Source organism: Balaenoptera borealis (genome assembly GCF_965194805.1).
Source record: "Balaenoptera borealis genome assembly, chromosome: 12".
NCBI classification, from domain to species: domain Eukaryota; kingdom Metazoa; phylum Chordata; class Mammalia; order Artiodactyla; family Balaenopteridae; genus Balaenoptera; species Balaenoptera borealis.
The window spans coordinates 52,615,720-52,638,230 of record NC_138869.1 but is presented as its reverse complement, the minus strand read 5'-3'; the positions used below and the strand labels follow the sequence as shown (position 1 = coordinate 52,638,230).

General features: G+C 54.5%; 2 protein-coding genes across 8 annotated transcripts in view; one reads left to right on the top strand and one right to left on the bottom strand.

The window, feature by feature from the left end:
* Positions 1-280: 280 nt before the first annotated feature.
* Positions 281-22,147, bottom strand: PLCD1 (phospholipase C delta 1). Of its 7 annotated transcripts, XM_082348473.1 has the most exons (16): positions 21,957-22,140; positions 17,036-17,218; positions 14,103-14,267; positions 10,499-10,727; positions 4,379-4,508; positions 4,046-4,277; positions 3,274-3,475; positions 2,997-3,141; positions 2,771-2,920; positions 2,522-2,680; positions 2,120-2,279; positions 1,804-1,920; positions 1,227-1,405; positions 1,002-1,134; positions 776-925; positions 281-641 (listed from the first exon to the last, which is right to left on the bottom strand). In XM_082348473.1, the coding sequence occupies exons 1-16, from the start codon at positions 21,988-21,990 to the stop codon at positions 556-558; spliced, it is 2,454 nt and encodes an 817-aa protein (XP_082204599.1). In that variant the 5' UTR covers positions 21,991-22,140; the 3' UTR covers positions 281-555. The 7 variants fall into 7 exon arrangements, 6 of the variants coding, with proteins under 6 accessions (XP_082204599.1, XP_082204600.1, XP_082204603.1 ...); XM_082348474.1 differs by lacking the exon at positions 17,036-17,218 and having other exon boundaries at positions 21,957-22,137; XM_082348477.1 differs by lacking the exon at positions 17,036-17,218 and having other exon boundaries at positions 14,103-14,259; positions 21,957-22,134.
* Positions 18,152-22,511, top strand: part of DLEC1 (DLEC1 cilia and flagella associated protein) — a 102,307-nt gene continuing 97,947 nt past the window's right edge. Inside the window, exon 1 of the mRNA XM_082348295.1 lies at positions 18,152-18,219. The gene's annotated coding sequence lies outside the window, so the exon portion shown is untranslated. The remainder of the gene's footprint in view (positions 18,220-22,511) is intronic.

Sequence of the window (22,511 nt, the reverse complement as noted above, 5' to 3'; positions counted from 1 at the left end):
TGGGTCACTCAGCAGGTCCGCCTCTGGGGAGAGTGGGCCTCTGGGGTTGGAGGGGTCGGCCGTGACATTCCAAAGACTGAGCCCTCCATACCCTCCGCCATGCAGGGTTTTGTTTCTTGCTGGTCCCTCCTGCCCGGGGGATAGATGTCCCCCCTTGCTCCAGTGTGAGGGTGGAGAAGTGGAGAGTGAGGTGCTGGGGCTCCAGTGCTCTGGGGCATGCACACACGCACGCATGCTTTACAGGGATTTTTCCGGTGTCCAGGTAAAGAGACCACAGTACTTAGTCTTATGATTTTTATAAAAACCCTCAGCCTAGGGCCCGGCTGGAGGATGGAGCGGGCTGCAGTGTCATTCCTAACAGGATTGAGGACAGCTCCAGGGACTGGGCCAGCTCCTGGGCTCCCGAGAGGCAGCAACACAGACAGCAGGTTGGCGCTGAAGGCAGTGCGGGGCTGCCAGCTCTGAGCGAGAGGTTGGGAGCAGCCCCTGTCCTGCCCCCAGATGTGGACAGAGGGCCTGGTCCGCTCGGGGCAGCCCTCGCCAGACTCCCCGAGCCTAGTCCTGGAGGCCCACCTTCACAAAGAGGGTGGCAGACGGGTGCTGGTCTCCGTTCTTGGACAGGAGGTGGATGTGGCGGTATCCTGGCAGGCGGATGGGCGGGGAGGAGCGCACAGGGAGAGTTCTGGTCACTTAGGGAGGATGCTTTGAGGAACAGCCGGCCCCTTCCCAAGAGGTGCCTCCCCTCGAGTCGCCCCCTCCCTCCACAAGCACTCACCCTGCTTGAGGCTGTTCAAGGGGATGGTGCTCTGGCCAATGAAGTCGTTCTTGGAGGAGGCGTCGTAGTCCTCCACCACAAAGCGCACGAGGGCGAGCTCAGGCACAATCACCTCGAACTCAAACTCTGTGTCCCACCATGGGTTGAAACCTAAGGGTGCGGGCACCACGTCAACAGCATGGACACCAGCTCCAGAAGCCGGGCCCAGCCCAGGCCCAGCACGTACCGTTATTGGTGACCACAGCGGTCTGGCGGCTGGCCACGTCCTGGCCCACACCATGGATCTGCACTGTCACCTTGGGGTCCACAATTGAATTCTTATTCTTGTTGACTTTTGGCAGTTGCTGCCCTGAGATGACCTGAGGAAAGGCGGGGGACAGTTAAGGGTTCAGGATGGTAGCGAGGGGCAAGGGAGACCCATGGCACCTGTCCCTCCGGTGGCTGGCCATACCCTGACATTGAGCCGCTTCTGAGCCCACCAGGGCCCCTGAGCCAGGGCACGGGAGTTGAAGGTGGAGTTGGGGTCTCGCAGGAAGGCAGGCTTCAGCACGTACCCACAGGCCCCATTGTCCTGGAATCGGCCCTGGTATACGTCCATCTCTGGCCCAGGTGTCTGGAAGTTCAGGGCCACTACAGGCAGGACGGAGCAGTCACAGGCTGTGGGCTGGCCTCAGGGGCCCCAGAGCCCAGCCTGCTTGGGATACACTGAGGCCCAGAGTCACACAGTGAGGCAGAAGCAGGGTCCAGGATCACTCCAATGCCTACTGCCCTCCTGCCGCCCTAACTGACCCACCACACCAACCTTGCATTCCATTTCTGGTGCCAGAATTCAAAGGACAAGTGTGCTAACAATGGGATTTCAGACACTGTATTTGATGGTGGGGGATATTTCCAGACTGAGATTACCAGCTCCTGAGCCCACACATCCCTGCACCTGGCTCTGCCTGGGTCCCCAGAGCCTCCTGGCCCCTGGCCCTCCAGGCGGAAACCCTCACCCAGGCCTCCTCCAAGCCCCAGCCATCCCGTACCGATCTGGCAGCCCCCATTCCACATCTCCACAGGGCTGTAGTTGGAGGAATCCGTTCTCCACCCGGCGGGGTAGATCCTGCTCAGGTGACTCACATTGTGGCGGACAAAGCTGTTTCCTGAGGGGGATGTGGGCTCGTCAGAAGCGGAGGCCTCCCGGCAAGCCCAAGCCCCTCCCTACCAGCTCTGTCTGGTAACAGCGTGGGGTGCCAGCTCTGGGCGATGTCCGGAGGGGTGGGAGCCAGTCCTGACCCTGGCCAGCTCAGGTGGTCAGACAGATAGATGGACAGCACCCTGGGGGGACAGGGCCGGGCTCACCTGATTCTTGGAGCAGTCGGAGGGCACGGTTCTCGGAGAAGGATGCCATCTCATAGAAAGCCTGCCCACGGGTGCCAGGACTGGGGAAGCCCAGAAAGTGGACGCTCTTGCAGTAAATGACCATATCTGAGAGCTCCTTTGCTAGTGTGAGCTTGTCCTCCTGGGGGCCATGGGGAGGCCCAAGTTAGATTCAGAGGTTGGGGCAGGTGGGCACTGAGAGAGCCAGAAACCCAGATACAGAGAGAACAGAGAGGGAGACAGAGAGAGGGGGCAGAGGGTCTGAGTGACAGCCACAGAGAACCCGGGCAAGGCAAACACCCCACAGTGTGATGGCGGGTGATGATGGGGGAGGGCCCCAGGGCTGCCCCCCTCCCCTCCCCGCGCCACTGCTCCCCCTCAAACCGTGGACTTGTGCTGAACTTGTCTCCTCACTGCCTCGTCCTCCATCTCGGCAGCCTCATCCTCGTCTGACACCACAGTGGCCTCAGGGCTGCCTTCCCCTCCAGGGAGGAAAAGCCCCCCAAGCTTCTTCCCCTTCAGCAAGATCTTCCCCTTCAGTTGCTAAGGGTGGAGTGGCAGCTGGTCAAGACGCAGCTGGCCTCCCGGCCAGTCCCCTGCCCTCTCCTCTGGGCACCCCATCCCATCGGGCACCTCTGGGGAAGGCAGGCTGGTGGTGACCCTGTCCAGTGGCCGATCCAACAGCATGGGGCCCAGGAGGGTGTGCAGGTGTTGCGCCATCACACGCTGCTGCTCCAGGCTGCAGTGGTTCTCCAGGGACAGGATGACGGGGTAGGGGGACGCCTGGAGGCCCAAGGGTGGATTAGGAGGGGTGGGTGGGCCCGAGCATCCCCTTCCTCAGGCCCAGAAGCGCGCCCACCTTGAAGGCGTAGTCCCGGATGGCCCTGAGCACGTCGCAGAAGAGGATCTTGGAGGTGAAGGTATAGCCGTGATAGATGACCGGTTCCTGGTTGGGCCCATCCCAGCAGTCGAGCTCCAGGCAACGGCAGCCTTTGCACAGCGCCCTGCAAGTGGGATGGCGGCTAGGCCCCTCGGTCCCGGCCGGGTCCGCCCAGGTCCCGCCTGCCCGACCAGGTCCCGCCCGGCCCCGCCCCATCATGCCCAGGTGTCCCGGCCCCACCGGATGTAGGCCCCACCGGATGTAGGCTTCAGTGCTGCTGGGCCCCGTGAGCTGGTCTTCCAGCAGGTAGGTGTTGTGAGAGGACGACACCAGGTAGTGGCTGAGCGGCTGGCCCATGTCCTGGTAGACCCGCCGGTGCGCCCGGTCGAAGGCGCTGCCATCGGCCGAGAGCAGGTACATGAGGAAGCCGTCCTTGGTCATCTGCCGCCGCGCCTTGGCTGGGAGGTGGGAGGCGGGCGCCGGTCAGAGCCCTAGGCCAGCGCTGCAGCTCTGGGGGGAGGGACCCCCCTCCCCTCCCCCCTACTCCCCCTGCCTCCCCTTCTGAGCTGGTCCTCGGTACCTCTTGGAAGCGGCTAAGCTTGAGTCTCTTGACCAGACCGTGACTACCCCAGGGTGGGGCCCTGTCTCCTCCTCGTCTGTCCCCCATGCTTTGAGGCCCCCCTGAGGGCAGGGCCTCATCTCCTCCTTCTCCAGGACTGGGCCCCCATCTGACGTCTTAAAGCTTTGTGGCCAGCATGGGCACAAAGAGGGAGGCAGGAAAAGTGCCTGCTTTTCCAGCCTCCTCTCTCTCCATTTCCTGGGGGAGGGGTCCTCAAATCCCCTGAAGGAGGAACCAAGAGAGGGTCCCTGCCTCCCATCTGCTTTCCTGGGGCAGAGAAATACTGACCAGGGGCCCTGGGCCTGGCTGAGGCACCCCCTTCCCTCCAGCTCCCTACTCGTGGGCTGCCGTCTCCCCAGGGGTCTCCCCACCCTGTGTGGCCCTGGGACTACAGGTCACGGGCCCTCACCCGTCTCGCTGGGCTCGTAGCGCTCGATGAGGGAGAGGGCCAGTGCAGGCCCCGCCGCCTCCTCCCGCTGCTGGTGCTGCAAGAAGATCACTAACTGATCCACCGACAGGGTCTCCCCCGAGCCTGCAGCCTCCTTGAAGGTGAGGTCGATCTCCTTCCTGTGGGTCAGTATCTTGTAGAACGTCTCGATCTCCTCATCCTCCAGGGAGTCTGTCTGAGAGTGGTCACATTCCTGCAGAGCCAGGACACCAGGTGGGCAGGGTTCAGAGCAGGTCTCGGGCTGCAGTCAAGGACACACTGCCAGGCAGACCCAGCCCTCACATCCTGCCTCACCCTGAAGATCTTTCGGGCATAGCTGTCATCCACCTGGACGTTGAGCTCCTTCAGGAAGTTCTGCAGCTCCTTGAAGTTCATCTTGTTGTCCTTGTTTTTGTCAGCTTTTCGCAAGCAGGAATGAATCCAGCTGGGCAAGAAGTAAGGAAAGAACCCAGGAGCCCTGGGACCCCCGAGGTCCCAGCCACAGCCATGATTCAAGCTCAGGGTCAACTCCCGGGCCCAGGTGGACTGAGGTCCCCTGTAGACACAGCTCCCCGCAGGCCTGACTTTTGGCACATCCTCATTTCAGAGGGAAGACCTGGTGGCCTCTTTGGAGGAAATGTGACATCCAATGAAGGAGTCTTTTTCCTGTTTTCTGGCTTTGAACCCTTTCAAAATTTCAAAAACATTTCTTTTCTCACTCTAAAAGGGTTCATTACAGACAATTTAGAAAATGTAGAAAAGTAAATAAGCAAAGCCTCCATAATCCTATCACCCAGGGGTAACCACTGTTAACATTTCAAGGTATGTCCTTTTCAGTATATAATTGTTACCCAATCTGACGAAAGCACTTGAGGCTTATTTAGTAGGAAACAGCAAATTTCAAGCCACTGATCAGAAGGTGGGGACATCACATGCAAAAACAAAGCCTGGATCATGGTGTCATGATTGGGGCACTTAGGCCCCCACTTCTCCATTCCCTCTATCTCTCCCATCAGACTTGACCTTGAGAACTAGGGAAGGAGGAGCTGCATACTACAGTCCACAGAAAACAGAGAGCTAACTATAGAACAAGACAATGGGAACTCATGAGCACAATGAAAACATGATAGCAGGTTTCAGAAGAAATCACAAAAGAAACAACAACATAAATCATGCCATATAAACTTTTTAAAATTCTGAAGATTAAATAAAGAAAAACTAAAGTCATCTATCTGACAGACTGGAGGAAGCATTTGCAGCAAAGCCTTTGAAGGATTAATTAAAAAGAAAACAGTATAATGACCCTAATAACTAAATGAGAAAGGGATATAAACTGACCTTTTGCAAACATTACTAGTAGTCAAAGTTATTAACAATTTGGAAATGAGATGCAATTTCTTAAACTAAAAATTAGCAACTTAAAAGTATATTACCTAGTGCAGGTAAGGGTGAGGTGAAATGGACACTCAAATCCATCACGTGGGCAAAAAGTAAATCAGCACAACCCTTAGGAAAGTGATGGAGGGATAGCTAAAGCTTTAACCTGTTACATCAGTTGATTCAGTAATTCCACTTCTAGGAATCCATTGGTAAGGAAATACTCCTAAATACTGAAAGGTTTTATGAACATAGTTCTTTGCAATGTTATTTATAGTGGTGAAGGAAATGAAATGTTTGACACTAAAAGAATGGATCACTAATTTATAGTCCATCCATTCAGTGGAATAGTACACAGTCATTAATAAAGCTGTTTATGGAGACTATACTAACACAGGGAAATAATTATGATATAATGTTACACAGAAAATGGATACAAATGTATAATCTCCACTATTTTTGAAAAATGCATCATTAGGCAAAATGAAATGCAGCCGGAAAAGATTAAAGGGAGAACCCAAATAGCAGTTTCTGGAGGAGGTGGGTTTTCCGGGCCTTTAAAATTTCATTCTAACCTACCCATATTTTAAAATCTTTATTTATATATATGTATGTTTTATGTAAATATATGTATATATTTACATTAAAAAAATTATAGTAGAATTACAGGTTAAGAAATCAAGTTCAGAGTGGTGCACCCAAGCATGAGGTCCCAGTGCCGAATGCTCTTCAGCAGGCTGGGATGGCTTTATGATCTCAAGGTCTGGGCAGCAGAAGCCTGCAGAGGCCATGAGATTGTCCAAGTGCATGCCTGTGCAAAAGGAGTGACTATCACAAAAGTGCCACAGGATTGGGCTTTTAAGAAAGCTCAGGGACTTCCCTGGTGGTCCAGTGGTTAAGACTCTGCGCTTCCACTGCAGGGAGCACAGGTTCAATCCCTGGTCAGGGAACTAAAATCCCGCATACCTCGAGGCATGGCCAAAAATAAAATAAATAACAATTAAAATTTAAAAAAGAAAGCTCAAAATCAGGCAGACATAGCCTTGAGAAAAGACACTTAAAAGTCTTTGAAATGCTGAAAAGTACACAGTAAAGGGAACTAACAGTGTTCAAAATGGGTCCCCCAAAGGAGTTGAATATACATTAGCAATGAATAATCAGAAAATGTAATAAAATAATTCCATACAGTAGCATCAAAATGAATAAAAATACAAATTCTTTTAATGCATAACTTATACTCTGAAAGCGACAAAACATTGTTGAAAGAAATTAAAGATCTAAATAAATGGAAAGATACCCCATATTTGCTGATCAGGAAGAAGACTTGATATTGTTTAATGAGAAATACTCTCGAAACTGATCTACAGATTGAACACAATACCTATCACAGTCATGCTGGCTACTTTGCAGAAATTGACAACCCAATCCTCAAATTCATATGGAAATTCAAGGGACCCAGAACAGTCAAAACAATCTTGAAAAAAAAAAGAACAAATTTAGAAGACTCACACTTCATGATTTCAAAACTTTGTACAAAGTTATGGTAACTAAAACGTTGTGGTGCTGGTGCAAGAAGAGACATTTAGGTAAATGGAGGAGAATTGAGAGTCGTGAAGTAAACCCTCATATTTATGGTCAGTTGATTTTTTGACGACGGTGTAAAGATGATTCAATGAAGAAAGAATAGTCTTTTCAACAAATGGTGCTGGAACAGCTGTATGTCTACATGCAAAAAAAATGAAGTTGGATCCCTCACCACACCATACACAGAAACTAACTCAAAATGGATCAAAGACCTAAATGCAAGAGCTAAAACTATAAGAAGAAAATATATGAGTAAATGTTTGTGACTTTAGGTTAGATATGACATCAAAAAACACAAGCAACAAAAACAAAAAGTAAATGAATTACACTTCACTGAAACTAAAAACTTTTGTGCTTCAGAGAATACCACCAAAAAAAAGAAAAGAACCCACAGAATGGGAGAAATTATTTGCAGAGCATATATCTGATAAGAATATTTTTAAAATATTAGAATATTTTAAAAATATTTAGAATATTTAGAATATTTAAAAAAAGAACAAAAACCTCTTACAACTCAATAATAAAAAGACAACTCAATTAAAAAATGGACCAGAGATCTGAATAAACATTTCTCCAGAGGAGATATACAAAAGCACATTAAAAAATGGTCGACATCATTAATCATTAGGGAAATGCAAATCAAAACCACAGTAAGAGACCTATTTAAAAAAGAAAGTAACAAGTGTTGGTAAGGACGTGGAGAAACTGGAACCCTTGTGCACTGTTGGTGGGGATGTAAAGTGTTACAGATGCTATAGGAAACAGTATAGTGGGTCCTCAAAAATTTGAAAATAGAATTACCATATGATCTAACAATCCGACTTCTTGGTATATACCCCAAAGAATTGAAAACAGGGTCTCAGAAAGATACTTGTACACCCATGTTCACAGCAGCATTATTCATGATGGACAAAAAGTGGAAGCAACTTAAGTGTCCATTAATGGGTGAATGAATAAACAAAGTGTGGTATATACATACAATGGAATATTGTTCAGCATTTAAAAGGATGGAAGTTCTAACATGTGACAACATGGATGAACCTTAAGGACATTATGCTAAGTGAAATAAGCTAGTGGCAAAATGACAAATACTGTATGAGTCCACTTATATGAGGAACTTAAGAGTAATCAAGTTCATAGGTACAGAAAGTACAACAGTGGTTGCCAGGGCCTGGGGGAGGGTGGAATGGGGAGTTACTGTTTAATGGGTACAGAGTTTCAGTTTTACGAGATGAAAAGAGTTCTGGAAGTGGTTGCACAACAATGTGAATGTACTTAACACTACTGAACTGTACACTTAAAAATGGTTAAGATAGTAAATTTCATGTATGTATATATTACCACAATTTAAAATTAAAATTAAAATAAATAGATCCATAAAAAAAGAACTTAACAACAACAAATGGGCAAAGGATCTATTGAATAGCTGTTTCTCCAAGGAGATATACAAATGGCCAATAACCACATGTAAAGATGCTCAACACCGTTAGCTATCAAGGAAATGCAAATCAAAACCACAGTGAAATGCCACTTCAAACCCACAAGGATGGCTATAATAAAAAAAAGGCAGATAATAGCAAGGGTTAGTGAAGATGTGAAAAATCAGAACTCTCAGACACTGCTGGTGGGAATGTAAATTTCCTCTTTGGAAAATAGTTTGGCAGTTCCTCAAAAGGTTAAATATACAGTCACCACAAGACTCAGAAATTCTAGGTATATACTCAAGAGAAATGAGAACATATGTCCACACAAAAACTTATACACCAATGTTCACAGCAACATTATTCAGAGAAGCAGAAACCCAAATGTCCATCAACTGCTGATTGGATAAGTAAAATGTGGAATGGCCATACAGTGGAATATTATTAGGCAAACAGAAGGCATGAAGTACTAACACAGGCTACGACATGGATGAACGTTAAAAACATTATGCTAAGTGAAAGAAGCCAGTCACAAGAGACTGTATGATTCCATTTATATAATAGGTCTAGAAAAGACAAATGTATAGAGATGGAAAGTAGATTAGTGGTTGTCTAGGGCTGGGGGGTTGTGGGGAAATGGGGACTGCTAAAGGGCATGGGGTGTCTTTTGGGGGTGATGGTTGCATAACTCTGAGTACACTAAAAAGCATGGACTTGTACACTTTAAGTGGATGAATTATATGGTATGTGAACTATATCTCAATAAAGCTGTCATAAAAAAAAAAAAAAAGGAGCCAGTGCTGGTTCCACCCTAATCCTACATACCAGAAGGCTGATCACTTTGAACCATAGACTAGCGTGTTGCTGTGCACCTAGACTTTGAAGGGAATTTGTTTCAAGCCCGCAGGCTGGCCTGCACACCAGGCCTGGGGGAACGTGATGACTCCCCGAACAGTGGCACAGGATGTGGGGGCAAGTGGGAGTGTGTCATGGCCTCCCAAACTCCCAGAGAGAAAAAAATGCGGTTAACTCTAGGAAACATTAAAATATCCAAGACTAGGTCTCCCACTGAAGCAGGCAGCTCCCCTCAGCCTCCCCACTCCATGCTGGTTACACAGGGGGGATGAGGGACTTCAGGGGGCTGCATTGCTGTCTGGCCCTTGGGTCAGAGTAGACCAAAGAGGGCTCCAGGTACCCTCCCTGCTTCCTTTGTGTTTCCCCCAAATTCATATGTTGAAGCCCTAACCCTCAACGTGATGTATTTGGAGATGGGGCCTTAAGAGACTTAGATGAGTTCATGAGTGGGGGCCTCATGATGGGATTAGTGCCCATAAAAGAAGAGACACCAGAGGGACTTCCCTGGTGGCGCAGTGGTTCAGAGTCCGCCTGCCAATGCAGGGGACACAGGTTTGAGCCCTGGTTCGGGAAGATCCCACATGCCGCGGAGCAACTAAGCCCGTGTGCCACAACTACTGAGCCTGCACTCTAGAGCCTGCAAGCCACAACTACTGAGCCCGTGTGCCACAACTACTGAAGCCCGCCTGCCACAACTACTGAAGCCTGTGCGCCTAGAGCCCGTGCTCTGCAATAAGAGAAGCCACCGCGATGAGAAGCCCGCGGACTGCAACAAAGAGTAGCCCCCGCTCGCCACAACTAGAGAAGGCCCGCGGGCAGCAACGAAGACCCAATGCAGCCAAAAATAAACAAATAAATAAATAAATTTATTTTTAAAAAAAGTAAAGAAAAAAAGAAGAGACACCAGAGATCTTGCGCTCTCTCTCTCTCTGCCATGTGAAGACAGTGAGAAAGAAGGCAACCATCTGCAAGCCAGGAAGAGAGCTTCCACCAGAACCCGACCCTTCTGGCACCCTGACCTTGGACTTCCAGCCTCCAGAACCGTGAGAAAATGAATTTCTGTTGTTTAAGCCACCCAGTCTATGGTGTTTTGGTATGATGGCCCAAGCTGCGTGTCTTCCATACCCAGGTTGTCCTGGGGACGACCATGGCCAGTATCCACCCGCTGGGCCTGGACCCACTGCCACCAAAAGGATACTGCCGCAGCTTTTGCTGCTGGTTCATGGAGCCCGAGTGATGGACGATCTTGCGCAGGCCCTGCACCCAGTGCTGGGCGTCGGCGGGCGATGGGGCGATGAGGTCTAGAGTGTTGCGCTGGTCCTTGAAGACGATGGAGAAGCAGCGGTCCTCAGGCACGTCCCGGGCAAACTTCTCCAGGCCCTCTGAGCGGTGCCCCATCCGCACCTCCTGAATGTCCTCGATGGAGACTGCAAGAAGGGGGTGGAGGTGGGCAGAGAGAGCCGTGAGGGGCAGGAGGATGGGCAGAGCGGGGGACAAAAAGAGACTGAGGTGGAGAAGGAACGGGACACAGCTATAGCGTGCAGAGTGGAAACGCCCAGGCAGAGAGAGATTGACTTTAGGGTGGGAAGGGCACCTAGGGTCCCAGGCCTCCTGTTTCTGTGCTGGGAGGAAGCAGGGCCCCTGGGAGAGGAGTGGGGCAGGGCAGGGCTCTCAGACAGAGACAGGGAGAGACCATTCTGGAGCTTGGGGCCTGTGACGGAGAGGAGGCCACACACTCTCCTGTCGTGCTTGACTTTGGGCCCTCCGCCTCCCTCAAGACAGCCATGAGAGCCTCCAGGCCCCTCTCCTGACAGAAGGAGAAGTGCTTGTGTCAGGCGAGCAGCCAGGGCCTTGCCCTGCATGTATCTGTATGTCCTGATCTCAGGGAGCCCCTTGGCAGGAATGGTGCTCCAGGATCCCAAGAGGTAGACTGGAGGGTGCCCCTGGGGGTCTGAGATGACATCATTCTGCCCTTGGGAACCAGGGGCGGGGGCTGTCCTGTCACAGCCCAACCTTCCAAGCTTCAGGGAGCAGCAAGGCCCTGCTCACCTGCCTTGAACCCCAAGGTGCCCTCCCTGGCCTGGCTGGGAGGGGCTCATGCTGGGCCTCCCCGCATCAGGAGCCAGGCTCTGCCCCATCCCCATCCCCATCCTGAGCCATCCACGTCCGTCTTTCCTGGGTCTAGACCAGCTCTGGCTGAAAGCCTGCCTGTCCTTCCCGGTGGGGGCCTCCTGGCCACCTGCAGGCCCCAGATGTGTAGCATGAGCCTGTCCGGGAAGCAGGCTCTGAGGTGTGAGACACGCGAGCCCTGGGCCATGTGGGATGCAGGGGATATCCCTGCTGAATCCCTCCGCTCACAGCCTCCCGTGCCCCTCTAGGTCCCACACCAGCTGCAGCTGCCCCAGGCTGGGAGTGGAAACAGGAAGCCTGGGCAGCGGAGGCCAGCTCCCGCACCGGCACCAGAGACAGAATCCAGACGCCTTCCCTGCTGATGGTAATCTTTGTCTGCCTATGGGAACCAGAGCTGAGGGAGGCTATGGGGTCAGGATGGGGACAACTTACGGATCAGGAAGCAGAGGCAAAGAGAACTGGGGACTGCTCCCCACCGCCATCTCCTGGCCTCAGTTTCCCCGGGGGTGGAGCACAGTGGAGGGCAGTCTCACTGCTCACTCAGAGGAGGGAAGCAGCCCAACGGGCATGCTCAGCCCAGACCTGTCTCTGGGTCTCTGACGTGGAAAAAGGCCTCTTCCGGCCACACTCCTCACCTGAGCGCACCTGGTGCCCAACCCCCAACCTGTCGCCCCTGTGGCCCCTCCTGTCAGGGTGCAGGCCCCTCACTCATGGCCCTGCCTCGTTCTTGCCCCTGCACCTTTGCTCACACTGGGTCTCCTGCCCGGGAGGTTCCTCCTGCCCTTGTGCTCCCAGCTGTCCCGGTATGAGGCTCCCAGCTCACCAGCCCAGGTCGGGAAAGGGCCACATCTCCCACTCCTCAGTCTGCCCCCTGCCCGCCCCCGCCAAGTGCTTGGCTCAACTGGGAACCATGCACGTGTACTGGCTGGGGGGTGGGCTCCCAGGAGTCCCCAGGGCTCAGAGAGTATGATGTCCCCTTCCCACGGTGCCGCCAACCGCCAGCGTCTAACAGGAAACCCCATATCAGGGCAGGGGGCTGTGAAGGAACCTGGCTGGAGCCACAGACAGAGGCAAGCGCCAGGTCACTCCTGTGTTATGTGGCCAACAGGCACGCAGGGTAGTTTCCTGAGAGCACTTCAGGCTCCATCCCCTCCCACCCTGCCCTGCCCTGCTCAGACCTCCCATGGCCCACTGCCCCCAGGACCCAGCCGGGCTCTCCGCATCCGACCCTGCTCCTGTCCTGCCTCCCCTCTGGCCTGCCACAGGCCACACCTTCTCAGGTTTCTGTCCAGTGTCCTGGGGCCTGGCAGACCCTTCCTGAGACACCCTCAGTGGGCTGCCCCTCCCTTTTCTCCTGCCCCCTTCCCACCTGGGCCCTGTCACCTGTGTCTGGTCTCACTCCCCAGAGACCTGCCAGTGGGCTGACCCTGCCTGCCCCATCTCCACAGCCGAGGGCAGGTGAACGTGTGAGGGATTTCCAGGGACTTGAACCGTGTGAGAAATCCAGCTGCAGTGATCCTTCCATACCACCGGCCACACGTGGTTATTTAGATATAAATTAGTTAAAATTCAGTAAAATTAAGAATTTGCGGGACTTCCCTGGCGGTCCAGTGGTTAAGACTCCACACTTCCAAAGCAGGGGGCTCAGGCTCAATCCCTGGTTGGGGAACTAAGATCCCACATGCCATGCAGTGGCAGCCAAAAAAAAAAAAAAAAGAATTCAGTTCCTCAGTCACACTAGCCACACAGTTCAAGTGCTCAATGGCCACAGGTGGCTAGTAGCTGACATACTGGACAGCACAGATATAGGACATTCCCATTATCATAGAAAGTTCTTCTGGATAGCTTTGGTCTAAAATTTTCCCACCAAGTAAAGATGCAGAGGGAACCTCTCATTTTACAAAATTTTTAGGGCATTCTGTGTAAAAGGGCAGCAGCAGTTGGCAGAACTTTCTTCCTAAGACCTTGCAGGAGGCACTCTCCATCTGCAGGCCTGAGCTTTGGCTTCTTGGACCTTTTCTAAAGCTTCCAGAAAGCCCTCAGGCCCACAACCCCGAGGGAGCTGCCCAGCCAAGGCCTCTCTGTGCAAGTCCCAGCCCTGCTCCACCCCAGGCACCCTGTTCTGGCCCCAGCCCAGGGAGGAGCTGCCTCCTGCAGCCCCACCTCACATCCTGGCCACTGATACCCGGAAGGGCCTTATCTGCCCCTGGACTTTGGTCCTCACCACACTTGGGCCCTAGTCCTCCCTCCTTCCCACAAATGTCTGGGTGGATACCTGGGAATTCAGGCAACACTGTCCAGCTCCCTCCCTACTTGGGAGCCGGGCTTTCCCCATCTGTGGTCATGGCTATGGAGTCCCACCCCAAAAGGCTTGAGCATCTCCATCTGTGGTCCTTGGTCCATGACTGCCCTCTCTAGCCCAGGCTAGGCCTCAGTTTCCCTATCAGTGATTTAACTGGCTCCTCTCCCCAACCCTGGCCAGCCTGTTTCCCCATATCTGGTCCTGTTTGCATGACCGACCTCTGGCCCGCCAGGCCAGGCCTCAGTTTCCCTACCTTTGGTCCTGGTCCACGACTGACCTCCAGCCCCCCCCCGCCCTGACCAGTGTCAGTTTCCCCATCCAAGCACAGGTGCAGCACCCTGCCCCTCGCCCTGCAGCCCAGGGCACTCACACAGCTGGGACTCTGGGGTCCGCATGACCTTGCGGGACTCCTGCCAGATGGTCTTGCAGTCCTCCTGCAGCTTGTAGAAGCGTTCTCTCCGCCATGAGTTGGACTTCACCTTCAAGAGTTGGCTGCCCTTCAGCAGTGCCTGTAGGTCCTTGTCATCCTGTAAGCCTAGGGGGCAGAGCTGGTAAGATGCTACCTCCTCTAGGGTCCCTGCTGCCCCAGGCCCCATGCTGGCCATGCCCACCACTGGACCCTCTCAGCCCATTTTTCACCAGCCTCATCCTCAGCTCTCTGTTCACTTCTCCCTCCGTCACCCTTGTTCCAACCTGATTCTAGAGCCCTGCCTTCTCCAGGAAGGCATCTCTGATGCCAGCTGAGGCCACGCAAACCTTTGGACACCCACCCACTCAAGGCCACACTTTATACACTATGACCTGCCACCCACGGCTGAATGGACAAAGAGAGGACAGCTAATTCAAGAACACCTGGTTCCTGGGTGACCAGACCCCTAGGAAATGGCCTGGCTCTGAAAGACTTACTGGTCTCCTCCTAGGGGTCAGAGTGACCTGAAGGAAGCTGGGACCAAAAGACTACCCTAGCCTATCACCCTGGCCACATGGAGTCCAGCAGCCAGCTCTATTCAGAGCCAATAGACTACCTCACCTCACTTCTGGCCCCAAAACAAAAACTCTGTGGCTTTTCAGCAATCTTTATCCTCCTGCTCCAGCGGAGTGGTGGCATCAGGGTCTGTGTGGGTCCAGTCTGAGGGGCCTGGGCCTAGGCCTATAGGCTTTTCTTTTCTGAACCCAGATCCCCAGCCCCTGATGGGCTCTCCCAGTTTATCCATGACCCCACTCCCTATGCCCCAGCCAGCCTGCTCCCCACACACACAGGACCTACAGAATCTTCTGGACCACTTCCCCGGGCCTCAGCCACCCACCCCCTATCCCTCCCCAATCTCCTGCTTCCAGTGGAGACACAGCCACGTGCTAACAGCCCCCCACACCCATGGCTTTAGGAAACCTCCTTCCCTCTCTGTGCCTCTGTTCCCCCAACAGCACTGGGTGAGAAGAGTGCTGGAGGAGGTGTCTCAAGGCCTCCTCAGAGGTGACAGTCTGATGTGACCTTCCCCCACTTTTGTCCCAACTCTCTCCACCCCCTGCTTTAGTGTCAGCAGTTTCCCTCCAGCCCCAGGGGAGGCCCAGTGAGGGAGGAGGGGGCTCCTGCAGGATGTCCTCAGCTGGTGGCTGGGTCTGTGGGGCTCAAGACGAGAGGCCGGGAAAGGTAGTTCCCAGCCGCCGGAGGAGAGAGCCGCCTCAGCCTCAGCTCAGCCGGGGGATTCCACTGTCCTTTCCAAGGCTGAGGTCAACTGCGGGGGTCATCTCCTTACCCTCTGGCGGCACCGCCCCTCCCCGCCCCCAGGCTAGGGCATCAGGACAAGCCACTGCGCACGGCACAGATGGGAGCAGTGGAGGTGGGGCACAGGGGCGGAAGGTGAGCCCCACCCTCCGGTTCTGGAAAAGGCTGTGAGCAGATGACATGTTCATCCTGTCCTGGAGCCAGACTGCGGCCCTGTCTGCGGTCAGGCAGAGATAAGTCCCCTGGCTGCCGACATGGCTTCCGGAACACAGACCTCGGTCCCAAGGTGGGTCTTGATATTAGTGGCCCTCCAGGCCGCTGGGCAACCTAAGCAGATACCTCCATCTCTGAGCCTCATTTGAGGCCCTTTTGTTTCTGAGGCCTCTGGGCTGCCCGCCCCCCGACCCTTGCTCCCTTAGCACCCAGAAGGTCTATGGGCACCCCTTCACCCAGCCCCACTCACTCAGCTGTAGCACATTCTCCTCCTGTGGGAGGGTGGTGCTGAGGGGCCTGTGAGCTCAGGGGCCGCTGGGTTGACCTTGCAGCCTCACCAACCTGCCCAGGCTAGTGGCACATATGGGGAGTGCAGAGAGGCTGCAGTGCTAATAGGAGGCTGGGGGTGGGGGCAGCGCCAGGAGCCCTGCCCATGTACCTAGGGTGAGGCCTAATGGAAACAAACTGAGTCTGGGACTCACAGCAATACACAGCTACACAGATATAGCCACACACATACACAGTCACACACACCACACCACCGTACTCATCACACACTGCCATACACAACCGGGAAGAGAAAATGGGCCACACACGGTGACACATATTGTTACATGGAGTCACACACAGCCACACAACGTACAGTGCCAGAACATCATCGTCGTCATAATAATAGCAGTCACCATAATAATAGTTCATGTTTGAATAAGATCCTGTTCTTAGCACATGTATTTAATCCCTCCAACAGCCCTGTGAGGAAGGCACTATCATTGTTCCCATTTTACAGATGATGAGACTGAGGCTCAAGGAATTTACATGGTAGAGTCGGGACTCAGAAGCTTGCCCACAGGGCCAATGCTAGGAAACATTACCTTATACAGCCACCACTCAGGGGCATGCTGCCACAAAGAGTAACAGCAGAAAACCCACAGAACACACACACCATAACACAGATGACAGAATCACTCAGTCACCTGGGTCACCCACAGTCACACATGGTACACAGCATCACCCTGGATCGCACACTGTCACACTGGTGCCACTTGGTTACACAGCATTGCATATCATCATTGCTGCACAGTGGCCCCCACTACCATACAAGTGACAGAATCACCACTAGGTTTGTAAACAGGATGGTTTGGGGGTGGCAAGGCGCAGGGTAACCAATCCCCCCCCCCGCAGTACTCACTCCACATGCCATCCCCGCAAACACAGCCCCACCGTGGGTCACACACTCACAGAACTAAACAGGTCCAGTCCCCGAGATCAGGAACATACAGTCTGCGTCCTGTCCCAGCTGCCTTCCCAGCCTCCGCAGATCTCGGGGGTGGTAGTGGGGGGGGGGGGCGCCCTGCATCCCTTACCCAGCCTCTGCTCATTGAGAGCTGCCACCTCGAGGCTCTGCTCCTGCAGGTAGAGCTCTCTGGAGCGGCTCTGGCTCCGGCTTCGGCGCCTGACCCCCAGGCACTGCATGACGTTCCGAAGTGCCCCTGCTGCCCGCTGAGCCTGGCCCGGGACAGTGTGGCGTCCAGAAGGCAGCCCTGGCCCTAGGAGCGGAACGCCCTCCTCAGACGGGAGGAGGGGCGGAGACCTGGAGTGGATGGGCGGGCCTAGAACCCGTGGGGGCGGGGCCGTGAAGGGTGGGGCCATGGCTCTAGAGGCGGGGCGATACAGAAATCTGTGCTGAAGGGGCGGGGCCATACCCCAGGAGGCGGGGACAGTTCCAGAAGGGCAGGACCGATGCCCCCAGGAGGTGCGGCGAAAGCGGAGTCAAGGAGGGGAGAGGAGGAGGAGGAGCGGGGTCCGGGAGGTGAAGTGGGACAAATCCATAACCCGGGAAGCAGATCAGTGGTGAAAGTCAGAGCCCAGAAAGCGGATTGGGGCGGAGCCAGAGCCAAAGAGGTGGGGAGCGGGAGGAGCCGAGTCTGGGAGGCGACGTGGGGCAGAGGTACCCAGGAAGACGACCGGGGGCGGAGCCAGGGCCCAGGGGACAAACCGGGGGAGGGTCCCTCACTGCAAAGGCCTTTTGTTTTCGGGCAGGGAGGGCGGAACCTCGACTTTGGAGGCAGTCCTACCAGGGGGCGGAGCCTGAGCCGCGAATTCTAAACACTCAGCTAGAGGCCTGGCGGAGAACTGGAGGGCTGGGTAAGATTGAGCCTGGAGGGAAGCCCGGCCGGGCGGCAGCCTGGGCTGCAGAGTTTAGCGGACAACCGGGTGGGGCGGGATCAGAAGGAGCCGGGGATGGAGCCCGGGCCGGACAGCGGAACCCGCCAAATATTTTACCTCAGTTACTCAACGAATCCATTGTGACTCAGCGGGCTGTTGCCTCACATGTAAACCTCAGACAGGCCTGTTTCCTTCTCCGAGAGGTTCGCTACCTGAGTGGGATAATCTCCAAGGTTCCAAATGCGAATGGAATTCTTGAAAAAATGCTGGTCTTAAAAATGAGCCCATTAACACAGACTTGCTTTGATAAATAGGTGAGGAGGACTCCCAACTCCATACGAAACTGTGCTGCCAGTGTGCTCGGAACAGTGGGCCCTTTCATGTAAGTTACATCTTGCTTTTCATTCACCCAGCAATTATTTATTGAGCCCCTACTGTGTGCCAAGGTCAGGACACCACCCAGAGGCCTGACTCACTCCTCTCTTTTACTCACTGCCTCTGAATAGTCCCTTCACTCGCCTCACCGCAGCTCCAGTCACCAGCATTGACAGTGAGTCACTGGCAAAGCCAGTTATTAGCACAGACAAGCACAGCAATAATAACAATAAACTGAAGTGCAGAGTGACTTGCCTAAGGTCACCCCTCGGAGAAAAATAAATCATGAGAATGTGTGTTAATGTAGATGAGCTGGAATATGGGCACAGAAATATTGTTCTTCATTTGGAGCTGAGGGAGCTGATTGTAAGGGGAACCTCTGTTTTAGAGAAACCGCGTGATGGTTTAATGGTTTAATCAGAGGGCCAAGGACTCCCCGAGGACCTATGGATAGAATCACATCTCAATACAATTTGCTTTCTTTGAATTCTTATGTATTTTATGCATTTAAAAACATGATCCTGAGAAGGGGTCCACAGGCTACACCTAACTGCCAAAGTGGTCCAGGGCACAAAAAAGTTAAGATCAGTGTGGATCAGTGTGTGTCTGTGTTGTGTGGGCATGGACTCCCAGGGACAGACAGCTTTGAAACATAATTGAGGAGGGTAGGGGGCTGGCCACCCCAAATTGCTATGATGGATCTGGAACCGTTATCTCTTGGGGGTACTGGCTTCCTTGCCAACCTAGAATTCCTTTGCCCACTAGTGCTTTATCCTCACAACATCCCCTATCAGTAGGTATTGCTTTCCCGTGGATGAGAAAACAGGCCCAGACAGGCAAAGGGACTTGCTCAGGGTCACAATGTAAGTAGAGGCAAAGCTAGGACTGGAACCCAGGTCTAGGACTGCAGCCCAGGTCTCCTGGGACCAAGATGAGGCCCCTCCTACACCCTACCTTGCACTTTTACAAATGCCAGGTTTTACAGTGGGGCGGGAGGGATTCAGTGTTTGAATAGTTAGTGGAGGTGGAGGTGGATGTGTTCAGTGAGGGGAGAGCGTTGGGAAGTTAGGTCTTTTTGGGTGCATCTGGGGACCTGCTGGAGAAGCCAGTGCAGGCCTGGCTAGAATGGAGCAAGCAAAGGAAGTAGGGTAGGGAAGGAGGCCAGGGGACTAGAGCGTCAGTCTGAGGGCTTCAGAAGCACCAGAAGGAGCCCCTGATTCTTCTTTTTTTTTTGGCCTCACTGCATGGCTTGCAGGATCTGAGTTCCCCGACTAGGACTCTGGCAGTGGAAGCATGGAGTCTTAACCACTGGACCAACAGGGAATTCCCCAGGAGCCCTTTGATTCTTAAACCCAGTTCTGGTCACATTTTTCCTGGCTAGGGACTACCTTATTCCCCCTCATCTCACAAAGTACTCACATGACATGGTTACTTGGGGGGTGGGCCTCCTGTAGGAACATAGTACCTGCTGGTACTAGGCACTGTTCTCATTATTGCCTTGTACGTGTTAGCTCATTCAATCCTTACTGCAATCCACGAGGGAGGTAGTGTTCTTATCCCCCATTTTACAGATGAGGAAACTGAGGCACCAAGAAGTCAAGGGATTTGTCTAAGATGAAAAAGCTAAGACTTGAACCCAGGTAGTCTACTTCCATAATCCATGTCTGTATACTACAGTGCCTCTGCATGCATCTGGGGCGAGGACAGAAGGGACATCTCTTATCTAGGTGGACCCCATACCCCCCCAAGCCAATGGAGGGAGCCTTTCTGCAGCAGACCCCCAAATGCCCAAGCCAGAAAGTGTGTCCAATGCTAGAGGACCCAAAATATGAAAGAGGTGCAGACTCTCCAGTGGAAATGTAAACAACCTGGAACAGCACAGGGCACAGTGACTACATCCTTCCACCACCAATTTTCCTTGACAGATTCTTGCTTGCCGATATGGTTTGCAGGGGGAACAAAAGGCAGTTAAGGGACGTAATTTTGGGTGATGAGCTAAAAGCAGCAGGGCCTTCAGGGAGCCTGAAGCTTGGGATCGCACTGTTCTTGCCAGCTCCGCCGGAAGAGCTGGACTGTCAGGCACTTGGGAGGCAGGTCTCAAAACACAGTGGACCAGGGCTGCCAAGCCCATGCCACAAAACTGGGAGGCGCTGACTGAGCCTCCGCGTGGCTTCCTCTCCAGGGAAGATACCAGGGCTGCCCACGGACAGAGACTGGACAAAGGCACAGATGCCTGAGGATGGAGCCCATTCTAACATGAGCTGAGGCTACAGCTGTAGCCAGAGGCGATCAGAGGGCTTGTAGGAGGTCTGAGTGTGAAGCTGGCACGGAAGAGGTGGCAGTCTGCAGGGTACACAGCACTAGCTAAGGGATGATGAGAGAGAAAGCAGAGGTCTCTACTGTTGATCCTCTGAGCTGCCCAGCCTCCCTTCCTGCCAGTGTGGCAGGGAGCACTAAGACACCTCTGTCCTGAGAGGAGAAGATGGAGCCCTGGAAAGGGCAGGGATCCCATGACCCAGCTGAAAGAGTTTGCCTTGAGGCTACTGGTGTGAGGGTAACAGCTCTGGGCACTGAGCAAGGTCTCTCTGGGCCATGGGGACCAGGTCTGGGCCAACCAGGAAAATGAGACAGACTGGGCACTGGCTGAAAGGAACGTCTCCTAGTGTCCCTGAATTCCAGAGGGTCTCTAGTGGACAGCTGGAGGGCTCGGCCTTTCTCTTTCCCTTCTATTATCTCCATGCATGGTTTAGGTGGATAGGTGGTGGGCACTAAAGTCTCGAACTCCAGAGGTACTAGAAAACAGAGGGAGATCGGGTTAAGCAGTGATTGGTGCAAGAGAGGCAGGGTTTGCTGAGCTGCCAGATGACCTGCGGGGCAGGAGGGCAAAGCCCGCTAAAAGTGGGTGAGTCCCCAGGCTGGAGCAAAGAGATTCCAGGTCCAGGTTGGGGGCCCCGTGCAGCTAGGAGACCTCCAGTCCCTGCAGTCCGGAGCCCGCGGCTGCTCTCTCTCCTGGAGAGACAGCGATAGGGCAAGGAGCTGGCCCGGACTGTTTCCCGGTCGGTCGGAGAAGACAGAGCTCGGATGGACAAAGAGGGTAGCAGCAGGCGGTTAGAGCTGAGACTCAGGCCTGTCCGGCCAGGAGGGTGCGCAGATGGGGGCGATCGGGCTGCTCCTCCCAGACCGGGCGTCGCTGACTAGGATTTCTGCGCTGGGCAGTTACTGCGGCGCGGCCCGACCTCACCTCGCACACCTCCTCGCCCCAGCCTTCCCACCCCGCCACACCTACGCTCCCTGACGCGGTCCAGGCACGCCTGGGCTTTGGGGAGCCTCTCTGGGCGGCCCGGACGGGGCTAAAATAACTCAGTTATTCTTGGATGCTGGCTCCTTTCCTCCTCAGTCCCTCCGAGCGCGCCGGACCCTGGAGCCCACCCTTCCGTGACTAGGATAGGGAGAGGGGGAGTCCCCGAGGCGGCAGGGCCGGGGGTCGTCTTTAGGGAAGTCTTCAGACTCGCACCCCTCTTCTCCCCACCGGCCGGGTCTGGGGAACAAGCCTGGAAACGCCCAGGGTTGCGCCCGGCAGTCCCGGGTGGAGATTTCCTCCGTGCGATAAAAGGGACGAGGAGCGGGCCCGGGGCAGGGCGGAGGGCGGCCGAAGGAGCTGGGGGTCCCCCGCCCTGGGCCGGGAACGGCTTTCCTCTAGGTCGGCCCAGGCGGGGTCCCCCCGCGAGCCGGCCGAGTACTCACCGTGCAGGGTCAGGAAGTCCCGGCCCGAGTCCATGCCCGACGGACGGCGCGGCGGGAGGGTGGCGCCGCGGGACACTCGTCCGCAGCGACAGCGCGGGCGGCCTCGGGTCCGAGAGGAGTGCAGGGGAGGGACCCGAATGGACTGCGGAGGGCGGACACCAGAGGTGCGCCCAGGACTCCGCTCCGCCCCCCGCCTGCCCTCGCCCCCGCCCCCTGGGCCCTCCAACCAGCGCCTCTCCCCGCCCCTCCTGGGGGTGGGGGAGGAGGGCAGAGGTGGGGGCCGGGAAGCCGGGCCCTCCCTGGCCCCGGCCTGTGGGCGCGTCCCGGCTAGAAATAGCCGGATCCCTCTGGCTTCCTCCGCCGCCGCCACCCACAGGCCGCGGACCCTGTCATTATCGCCGGCGGCCCGGCCCCCCTCCCTGCCTCTGGGCGCCTCGCCGGGGTTGGGGAGATGCGCGAAAGAATCTGGAGTCCTCCTGGGTTAGGGACCGCGTAACGTTCGACGCCCAGCCGGGCTGGTGCGAAAGGGAGCCTCGGAGTCCAGGCGCCAGCCGC